This window comes from Delphinus delphis, chromosome 2 (assembly GCF_949987515.2).
Source record: "Delphinus delphis chromosome 2, mDelDel1.2, whole genome shotgun sequence".
In the NCBI taxonomy this organism is placed as follows: domain Eukaryota; kingdom Metazoa; phylum Chordata; class Mammalia; order Artiodactyla; family Delphinidae; genus Delphinus; species Delphinus delphis.
Window position 1 is genome coordinate 5,938,708 of NC_082684.1, and position 10,841 is coordinate 5,949,548.

General features: G+C 58.5%; 1 protein-coding gene across 2 annotated transcripts in view; it reads right to left on the bottom strand.

Moving 5' to 3' along the window:
* The window catches only part of HHIPL1 (HHIP like 1), a 29,430-nt gene extending 24,288 nt beyond the window's left edge, over positions 1-5,142 (bottom strand). Inside the window, exon 1 of one of the 2 annotated variants that reach the window (XM_060003939.1) lies at positions 4,595-5,142. In XM_060003939.1, coding sequence (XP_059859922.1) covers positions 4,595-4,876 — 282 coding nt within the window. In that variant the 5' untranslated portion in view covers positions 4,877-5,142. The remainder of the gene's footprint in view (positions 1-4,594) is intronic. The other variant, XM_060003940.1, reaches the window with a different exon arrangement.
* Between the last annotated feature and the right edge of the window lie 5,699 nt (positions 5,143-10,841).

The window sequence follows — 10,841 nt, forward strand, 5'->3', positions numbered from 1 at the left end:
GTACCCCCCGCCCACCCCCTGCGTGAGCTCACCAGGTCAAGGCCAGGTCTGACTCAAGCCTGGGCCCCAGAGGCATCAGGGGATGCTCTTCCCACAGCGGGGGAGGCGCAGACAGGCACACGCTCCGCCCTCACAGGCAGGGCCAGGCTGGGTTCCAACAGGAGGCCCTCAGGGGCAGAGGGTGGCAGGCTGCCCTCCTGACCGTGTTCTCAGGCTCCTGGCCAGGGGCCGTACCCTCCCTTTACACGACTGGGGCTTTTAGTCACACCACGGCCTGTCCTCCTGGCCCAATGACTGCTACTGTGGGGCTGAGGGCCACTTGGTGACGTGCTTGTGTTTCTGGTCAGTACTGCCCAGGCCCAGACAGGGAAAGTGTTTCCACATGTTCCGGACGGCCAGGCCCTGGCCTCTGTGCGGTGCCGCCTCTCCCACGGTTCCCCTGGGGCCTCTTGTGAGTCCAGCTAGCAGCCGTGGGTGGACCAGGGAGGGTCTGTGTGCGCACACGCCTCATTTAGTCATTGCGAGGTAGGGTCATTATGATTTCTACTGTATAGATGAGAACCTGAGGCTTCAAGAAGGCCAGGTGCCAAAAAGTGGCCAAGCCGAGGCTCAGACCCAGGCCTCACGAGGCCCAGACCGGGGCTTTTCTCAGATTACTCAGCAGAGTTCCATTCAACAAGCGTTTACTGGGTACCGACTCTGTGCCAGGCACTGTCCTCGGCTCCAGAGACACAGTGGGGAGCAAAACGGACTTCTGAAAGCCAATCTGAAAGCCTCCACTCATCCAAACCCCACCCAGAACTAGAGATGGAGCAGGGAGGGCCTCCGGGGAGCCAGGCTGGAATTTCAGCATCCATGCGTCAAACCCACTGGGTCCGGCCAACCCTTACTCATGACCCATGCACTCTTACTTACACACAATACAAACCTGGTGCCCAGGCCTGAGTAGTCCAGAGCAGGAAATGACAAGAGGGTGCAGCGGTCGCTGCTCGCAAGGAGTTCAGTCGGCAACTAGCCTCACGGTGGTCAGTGAGGGGGAGGCAGCAGAAAACCCATGGAAAACCAACCCGGTATCACATTGCTTAGCTGTCTGGGCCTTTCAGCACAGGGGCAAACAGCCTGCCCACATTATTGCCCCGAGGTTGCCAATGTGCCGTCACTGACACTCATGACCCATGGTCCTGGGTCCCGAAGGCTTCTTATGTCCACCGTCTACTCTTGAGGTGGACCAAGTCTATTGTTTTTTGGTTCCACCATGCAGCTTGCGGGATCTGAGTTCCCCGACCAGGGATTGAACCCGGGCCCTCAGCAGTGAAAATGCTGAGTCCTATCACTGGACCGCCAGGGAATTCCCCAGGAAGACTGAGTCTTTGTACACAATATTCTCTTATAGGACGTTCCCTCCTCGCCCACTTCTGCATCTGGCAAACTCCTATTCATGACTCAAAGCGCAACTCAACAGTCTTCCCTTACACCTCTATTCTCTCAGGGCCCTGATCCCCCAGCCCTTGTGGATGCTCCTACAGCTCTCTGTCCGTATCTCAGACACAACACTCACCAAACTGTAATTCTGTAGCTTGCAGTGTGAGCGCTCCACTTCTGCTGTCAGCTCCCCACTGCTCAGCTGGTCTGCTTGACTAGGACTTAGTTACCTCTTTGTGTGTCCACCCCATAGGCTGTGAGACCATCCAGGGCAGGGACCCCAGGGCCCAGCACATGGTGGGGCTTCAAGAAGGCAGGCAAAGTGATTAAGAGAGGGGTTTTGGAGTCAGAGCACACTGGAGACTGAGTTTACCATTCCCTGAGTGACCTTGGGCAATTTCCTTAACCTCTCTGTGCCTATGTCTTCATCTATAAAAGGGGAAAAAATTCCAACCTCATAGAATCATTGGGAGGAATAAACTGAAATGATGCATGTGTTTGTTGAAATAATGCTCAGACAATACGGACTATCAAGAGGCAACTCAGTGTCCCCTCCTCCAGGAAGGCTTCCCTGACTTTTTCAGGGTAAGTGTGGCTTTTCTCACTATGGCTCCACAGTCACCCTTGGGAAGGCTTTTGGCCATTCTGGTAAGTGTCTGTGTGTCTGTCTCCTGAAATGAACAAGGGAACTTTTGAGACTGAGCTTGCTACTGGCCAACTGCCTCTGGGCCCAGCACCCAGCATAGGGCCAACTCCTAATAGGCTCCGAGGAAATGTCTGCCCAGTACCTGAGCCTGCAGAGCATGTTTTGCACAGACTTCTATCAGAAACCATGCTTTGATGATTTTAGGTACTTAAAGAGGCCATCTCAGTTACATGGGAAGTTCGCTATGTGGACTGGCTCCCATCAATCTGGGACCTGAGCTGCCATGTGTCACAAGTTGTCTCTTCTCCTCCTGATGACATAGGCATCAGCTGGACGAGGGCAAAGCCCCAAGAAAGGGTCTGAAGGGGCCAGGAGGGACTACTGGCCTCTGGCTAAGGAGCCATCCTGGGCATCTAGAGGAGTTGTGGGTGCCAGATAGGGGCAGGTTCGGGGGGGGGACTTGGGCGTAGGCATGGTTTCATGGTCTCTCTCCCCATCTGGAGTCCAAGCAGATGTGGATCCCTGAATGCCGTCATTGACTGAAACTTGTAAATAAAGTACCTTGGCCACCTCCCCTCGTGGAAATCAGGAGGTGCTGAATCCAGACGCAGCCTTGGCTTGCAGAGAATACCATCCCCCATCTAGCATTCTCCTTCCCTCCCTCCCACGAGGTCCTGGCAGGGAAACTGTGATCCAGCCTCGGGTGTACTCTCCAAGCTTGCTCCAGACATGAGGTCACTCCCAGAGATGCCTGGGGTGAGATGCTAGTGGCCCTTCTACCGCTGCTTGCTTAAGGCCAGGCCGTACTGGGAAGGTTCCCAAGGAGAGAGGGAGCCTCCTGCCAGGGGAGGGGTAGCAGGCCTGAGCCTTCCCTTCTCCCTCCTCAGACTTGCACACCTTTGGGCCCTGCTGAGCCTGGCACATAGTAAATGCTCAATTAAAAAAAGGGGGGTGGATGCACGTACTCTGCTATGTGACCAGGGTGGGAAGACCAGAAGATCTGCCCCAGGAGTCCCCAGGCAGGTGAGCTAGGGGGACACCTGACCAGACCATTCCGGCTCCCCTGAGATGCACAGTGTAGGTGCTCAGCAGACTCCGCCAAAGGACAGCTGCCCACCCCCTTGCATTCTGGAGCTCCCCAGGGTCTGTCTCCTTGTCTGCTCCCAGCCCCCCCTTATTTCTTACCCAGATGGCTCATTCACATGGCAACGATCGTGGTCCAAGTGCCACCACTGAGTTGTGTGACCACCAAGCAAGTCCCTGCCACTCTGGGTGTTCCCTGAATCAGCCTGTAGGCCCCACTCAGTCCCTGCTCAGGGCAGGGCAACCAGTGGGGACCAAGGAAGCACTAGAGAAACCCAGGCAGAATCATCCACTGAGCCCTGAGTATGTGTCATTTAGTCTTCATGGCAACCCTGGGGGGGGGAAGCTAGGGTCGCCCCTGTTGTAAACACGATGCAACTGAAGTGCAGTGATGACCTGCCCAGGGTCGCAAAGCCAGGAAGTGGCAGAGCCAGGATCGAACCCTAGTATGTCTGGATCTAAGCCAGCCCTCTCGCTCCTCCTATCAGCGCCTGCCCCTGCCAGCTGAAGGCTACAACTCTGTGCTGTGTGGGCAGGACCCCTCCACTCATGGGTCCTCCCACTGCCCAGCTGTGGGGCCAGGGCCAGCCTTAGGACTTCTCAGCCTCCACCCATTGCCGGCCAGGGCTTCTGCTCAGGCACTCCGGAATCAGGAAAACGAACAGCTAAGGCACAGTCTGGTGCGAGCAGAAGCGGGAACTCAGCCCCCACAGGGGCAGAGGGGTTTCACCAAAGGGATCTCACTGGGGTAGTCTTGGAGGATGAGAGTGCCTATGCCTACGCCGGGTGGGAGTGCCATCCCGGGAAAAGGGCACAGCACAAACCAAGGTATGGTCTGGAGTCACCTGGGACATCTCAGCACCGGGGGTCACCCAGGATCGAGCACCAGCGCACGTCAGGATCCCGGAGTACTGAGGGGCTGTCAGACAGCTCCTCCAGGTTGGGGGAAGGGCCCTCACTGGGAGAAGTGTGCCCCCAAACCCCGCGACAAACCCAAGTCCAGCGCTTTGACCATGCCCTCTGCAGGGGTCTGCGGCTCCCATCTCCCCGGGGGGCAGCGCAGGGGAGCCCCGAGCAGGACAGAGGCTTCCCACCCTGGTACTCCAACAAGGGCAGGGCTCTCCAGGGCCGCGGCACTGGGGGTCTTTAGGCGGTGCCAGGGCAGAAGAGCCCCCCAAACTCTGAGGGAGTGATGACCTCATCAGGAGGGGAAACCGAGGCCCAGATAAAGCCCAAGTCACAAAGCTAATGATGGCAAAGCCCAGAGCCATCCCAGGATGCCCGAATCTCTGCCCCGTGCCCAGTTACTCCTGCGGGGGTGGGGGTGGGGGCTCGGGTTACAAAGCCCGCCGCCCACCCTTGATCTTGTCCCAGTGGGGTTGCCAGAGCCGACCTCCCATCTAGGAACTAGGCCCCTGGCGCGCGCCCCGCGCGCCCGCTCACCTGGCACAGCAGGTCAAGCGCGTAGCCGGCGCACTCGGCCCAAATCGCGGCGTCCACGCGCGCCGCCAGGGCCCCGAAGCGCCGGGCCAGCGCCGCGTCGTGCTCGGGAGCGCAGCAGCCGAAGGCCGAGTACTGCGCGCAGAAGCGCAGCGGCTGCGGGGGCCGGAAGGGCGGCCTGAAGTCCAGGCACTGCGGGTGCGCCGCGGCGCCGAGCGCCCGCAGCGCCAGCAGCGCAAGCAGCGTCCAGACCCCGGTCCCGGCCCCGGCCCGCCGGCCCGCCATGCCGCCGCCCCGCTCCGCCCCGGCCCGGCCCGGCCCGCGGAGGAAGAGGCGGAGGGAGGGCACCCCCGGCCCAGTGCGGCCCACGAGTAGCCGCCGGCCGCGCCCTGAGCGCCCGCCCCTCGCCCCGCCAGCACCCTCCCGGGGCGCCCGCCCCGCAGGGCCGGGGGTTTGGAGACCTCCCCTGCTAGGAGGTCACCTCTGGTCGGGGACGTCCCGGCGGGACTGAAGGAAGAGGGGCGCGGTGCAAAACTCGGAACTCGGCGCAACCTCTGTTCCCGCCGTTGGGGCAGCCCCTTCCTCCTGGACCTGGAGTCTTTCCAGTTACAATGGCAGTGACCCGGCCTCCTGGGGCCTGGGTGTGGACTGTGTTTCCCGTTGCCGTCTGGGACGCAGCTGGCCCCCACCCCCGGCGCTTTTTAGCGCAGGACGTGCAGGAGCCCCCAGCCAGAGGTTTGGACCCCTGGATTCCCGGTCCTACCTCTGACTGGGCCAGGGGAGGAACACGATGGAGCCAGTGGTTGGGAGTGCTCACAGAATCACTTAAAAATGGGACTGCAGCCTGTAAAGGGCTGGTGGTGTTGCCCTGACACTCACAAGAAGTGAAACGTCGGCCCAGGGTGGGGGGAGAGGATGGGGCAGACTCTAGAATCCAGCCTTGGCCCCCACCCCAGGCTTCTTCCCTTTCTGCCCTCCTGGGTCAGCAGATTCCCTGACAGCCTGGGACTGCAGGCCGGCCCTCCCCACCCCCCACCCCCCGCCCACTCCTGTGTACCTCCTGGGTGGGCATCCAGTCCATCCTCCAGCTCCTGCCCCAGCTTCTGCCCTGTATCATGCACCTGGGTTATGGAACCAGCTTCCCCAGCAGCCCCAGGCCTCTCCTCCCTCCCCATCACCACCACTCCACAGAACCAGAGAGGTTTTTCTGAAAAGCAAATACCATGGGGTCCTTCCCCTGCTGAACCAGGTCTGAGGCCTCTCGGAGCCCAGGGCAGTGGTTTGCACACTCTTTGGAGCAAGCCAGCCCCCTAAAAATGGACCTCTGAGGCCCAGAGATTGTTACGGCCCCTACAAAACTCTAATTCAAGAAATTCTGGGATCACTCTTTGAGCAACCCTGGTGTACAACACACAGAGCAGGCCGGGACTCAGCCTCAGCTCCTGCTGCTCAGACAGGACCCCCTATATGCACACGCACGTGCACACACACACGCCCCCCCCTCCCCAGAGTCTCATGGCACCAAACCGCCCCCCACCCCTGGGCACTTTCCCAAGTGGACCTCGGCACTTGCTCCTCCCAGGAATGCCTTTCTCCATCTTCTCTGTCTGGCAAACTCCTACTTAGCCTTCATGGCCCCAACTCACAAACCCAGCCTGGACAGGTCTCTTTGGGCTGCCCTGGGGAAGGGGATCTGTGTCTTTGTGCCACCCCTCATGGCAGGACTGGGGGTGGATTCGATTCTGCAGGACTGTGAGCTCCCTGAGTTCTGTGGCTTAGGCCCAAACAGGTGCCGTGTATGAGCCAGAGAGTACACAGAAGATCAAACATCTCTAAGTATTTAAAACAAGGGGAATTTAATGCAGAGAATTGATGACCAAGAAGCCATACAGGGGACAGTGAGGCAACCTTGAGACTAGCAACAGCAGGAATATTCCACAAGTCCCTGACTGACGGAACAGCAGGAAATGTTACTAAAGCCAAGGGGCGAGGGTCCCTTGGTCAAAGCCGGACACCCAGTGGGTCTGTCTGGTGGAACTGGAGGAGGCAAGCCCTTCAGAGATTCTGCCTGAGACAGGGAGAGAAATTCCCTGGCTTCTCCCTTCCTCTGGCCTTCCAGCTCCTTTCACTGGCCTACCTAGTAGGTGGAGGCTGGAGCTGAAGCCTGGGAAATGCAGCCCGCAGGGGCCCTCCTGCACACGATCTGGGCAAGGGCAGAGCCAAGACAGGAGCTGAAAAGGGCTTCTGCAATGGCCCCTTCCTCCCAGCCTGGAGTCAGACAGGGTGATGATACCTGTCTCAGTCTGCTCAGGTTGCTATAACAAAATACCACAAACTGGGTGGCTTGCAAGCAACAGAAATTTATTTCTCACAGGTCTAGAGGCTGGAAGTTTAAGATCAGGGTGCCAGCACAGTTGGGTTCTGATGATGGTTCCCTTCTGCATTGCAAATGGCTTTCTTATCGTATCCTTATATGGCAGAAAGAGTGATAGGAAGCAAGCTCGTGTCTTTTTACAAGGGCACTAATCCCACTCCTGGGGGCTCCACCCTTGTGACCTAATCACCTCCCAAAGGCCCCACTTCCTAACACCATTGTCTTGGGGGTTAGAATTTCAACATATGAATTTTGGAGGGACACAAACATTCAGACCATAATAATAACATCAACACAGGGCCCTGGAAAGGGTGTATGGGGATGGGAGAGAAGGGGGAGACACGGAGCCTGGGCTATAGCCATGAACTTTGGGGACAGCCTCATCAATGCCCAATGTCATTCCCACAGGAGATGGCCAGGCAGACACCCTCCCCACCAACATACGCACCTGGCATGGCCAGTTACCGAGGCACAGTCTGAGACCAGAGCATGGTGTCATGCTGAGCCCCCATCCCCATCCGGGTGGAGAACCTAGAGATTTGTTCGTTAGTTCATTTCATAAATGTTTATTAAGCAGCTATGGGGCACTAGGCTCGAGGCCCCTGTGCCCACCTGGCTGTTTTCTGGTGTGCTGCGCTGTCTGACCTCAGAGAAGGCCTGCTGCCTGAGGTCACGGGGAGGGAGGCTGGAGGGCCCGGACTCTGGTGACTCCACCACGGACTCACATTTGCCAGGGTCCCCAACACGCCTGTTGTGACAGGTCTTGGCAGCACGTGGCCACAGAGTCTTTGTGTTGAGACCCACTAGACAGACGAGGAAACACAGGCTGCGTCACACAGCAAGCTGGTGCCTGAGCGTCTCTGGTTCCTCTCTGGCGTGTAGGAGCTTGGAAGTTGTTACTCCTGTCTTGCCACTAAGAAAGAGGCTGAACAAACTGAAAACTGGTGACTTTTCCCAGACCCATTTGAGAACTGAGGTCCGAGGGTCAACCGCCACCCCCAAATCTGGAGAGACAAATAAGTCCAGAGTCCCAGCGGTGATCTGGTCACCTGGAGCAGAAGTTTCTGGAACCAGAGCCTGTCGGCAGGCTTCAAAGGTCATGTTGACGAATTGCTGGGCGCTCAGTGCAGAAGAACGGGAGGCTGAGGAACTCCCGGGGTGGGGGTGGGATTTCACAGTCTAAAAGAGGGGCGTGGTTTGGGGACTTTACCTCTAGGAAGCCCTCAAGCCCCCCTCACAGCTCTTGCAGGGGGAGGGGAAGTGGCCCTCAGTGAAATGCTCCCACAGTGGCCTCCATAACAAAGGCCTACTCTCCAGGAGTAAAGGCTTTCTCAGAGGCCGTCCGCCACCCCACCAAGGCAGTCCCCCAACTGCAGCCCCGTCTAACCTGCCTTCTTACCTAAGCGGGGGACAAGCTAAGAAGCACCAGTGAATGTCATAGCCCCTGAGGCCTGGGCTCCTGCCAGAGCGGGGGGCCATGGGCTAGGTGGCCTGGACGATTTCACCAAACGCCATCTGGAGCCAGGGACATTTGTCGGGGGGAGGGGGACACTACCTAAGCAGCAGGAACAAAGCTGGTTCTTTGAGCCCCACGTGATGGAAACAGTGGCGGAAGCCAGGCCTGTGGCTAAGGAAACCTCCGGATTTTCTTCCCCAAACACTGGCTTCGTGTGTGCTGTCAGCAGATGCTTCAGGGCCCAAAGGCTGCCTTCTTGCCCAGCCAGGCCCCTCCTGGCACAAGAGGACACCCAATCCTGCTGTCGACTCCCCTTGTGACCCTAGGTAGGACCCTGCCTCAAACTCAGCCGCAATTTCCCTACCTCTTGAGTGGGGGTAGGGTGGAGGTGAGACCAGGCCACTGCTGGCCACTCTGGGTCCCAGCCCATTGGTCCTGAGGATTGCCTGAGGGTCCAGGCGCATTGCCCACATTTCCGGGAGCCCAGAGGGCACTGCCAGATGCCAGAACCAGGACACACAGGCCAGAGGAACCAAAGCCTATGCTGGCCAGACTGGGGCAGTGTGGGCAGCCAGCCATGCATCAGCTCCTGCCGACCAGACGCCCGCCAAGTACACAGCCATCAGTTTCTTCCCCAGAGTGATGGGAAAGGCCATGGGCCAACCTGTCTGCCCAGCGGGGCCACTTGCCCTCCCTGTCTCGATGGGGCAGCCCAGGTATGGGCTGATCCTTTCTCCCCAGGGCCCAGGCCACCCAGCCGCAGCAGGAGAGTATGCCAGGCGTCATCTCATGAGCACTGTGGGGGGAGGGAGAGGTGAGCTGGTCATTGCTCAGCCACCCGGGGAAGCTGGACTACCGGTGTGATGTGGGTCATGGCCGGGCAAAGGGCCTAGGGCCAGAAGAGGCTTTTGTAAACATTTCACGCCTACAGGAAATTATACAGCACAGAAGAAAGAACACCCGAGGACACACCACCAGATTTTACCCATGTTAATATTTGACCACAACTGCTGTAGACGTCTTAAGTCTTTTCTCAAAACACGAGGAACGCTGAGCCATAGTGTGAGCGGCGATGTGGGTTAGTAATCCAGAGCGTGGCCTCTGCCACTTACTGTGTGACTTTGGACAGGCCGCTTGACCGCTCTGTGCCTCAGTCTACTCATCTGTTAAATGGGCTGGTAGGTGAGCCTGTTAGAAGAGTACCTGGCACGTAGTATGTCCTCAATACAGACCTAGTCGGCTCCCGCCTCCTGCACCTCACATCAGCCTCATGGCCTTTTCCTCTGCTCCTGAGGGAACGTTCTCCTGAAAGTGGGTGCATACAGGCACCACAAAGAATATAGAACATCGTCTAACATCTTAAACTTGCTACAACTGAGCTCTGCTGTGTACTTTTCCTCCTGTGACTTGCTTCTTTCCCCTCACCCCGGTGTTGGAGATATGTCCGCAAGGATCAGGGTGCTCACTCATCGAGCTGCCACCTAGGACCACGTCGGACCGTCAGGGCTCCCTTCTGCCTATCTCGCTAGTCACCAAAAGGCAGCTCAGGCCGTCCCCGAAGACCTGCTCACCTGCCAGTCTGCTGGTCTCTTTTCAAAACATCTATTTTTAATTTTAAACTTGGAAGAAGAAGAAAAAAGCAGAAGACAGAATTAGCGTTTATTGAAGACCTGCAGGGGTGGGTGTTGGGGCTTTGTCCGTGCCACCTCGTGCAGGCCTCACACAGCACGGCTGCACACATGAGCTGCGTGCCGCCAGGTCTCAGGTGCCAGCGGGGGCCACACGGACCCGCATGCCGCCTCCACCCCACCCCTGTGCCTGCAGGATCCCCGGGTCTCCCCAGCTGCTCCGAGTCTCTGGGGGTGCGGCATGAACTCAGGGGCAAGCTTGTTGATGTCTCGCAGCCCTCGAAGACCTCCCTCCCCTCTTGCCTGCACCAGCCCATGTTGCCACTGAGGTCCCTGTCACATGCAGTTGGAGACACTGAGGCACGGGGTGCTGCTGACAAGGAATCACGATGGGGTCAGGAAATGACGGGGCCGGGATTTGAACCCAGGGCTCAGTGTCAGGATGCGTCCCAGAGGCCCTGAGGGTGAAGGCAGCAGACTCTGTCACCTCAGCCTGCTTCCTCCCTCTGACTGGCTGCCGGCTATGTGGCCTCATCGCTCCAGCCCTGCCTCGTTATCCTGCTGATAAATCAGGCGGAGAGGCAGCAACCGCGTGCTTATCACCCCGTGGCTTTGGTGAAGCCTCCAGCTTAATGAACTAGCCCCAGCCACACTGCAGCCCTCTCCTAGGAAAGGGTGCTCTAGGCTGATTCTCAGGGCCCTGGTCCTCTCGGGCAGCACCTCCAGCCTGTGGCCTGGGTGCAGAGAGGCCGGCGGCTGGGGCGGGATATTAACTCCAGGCTGAACTCGGAG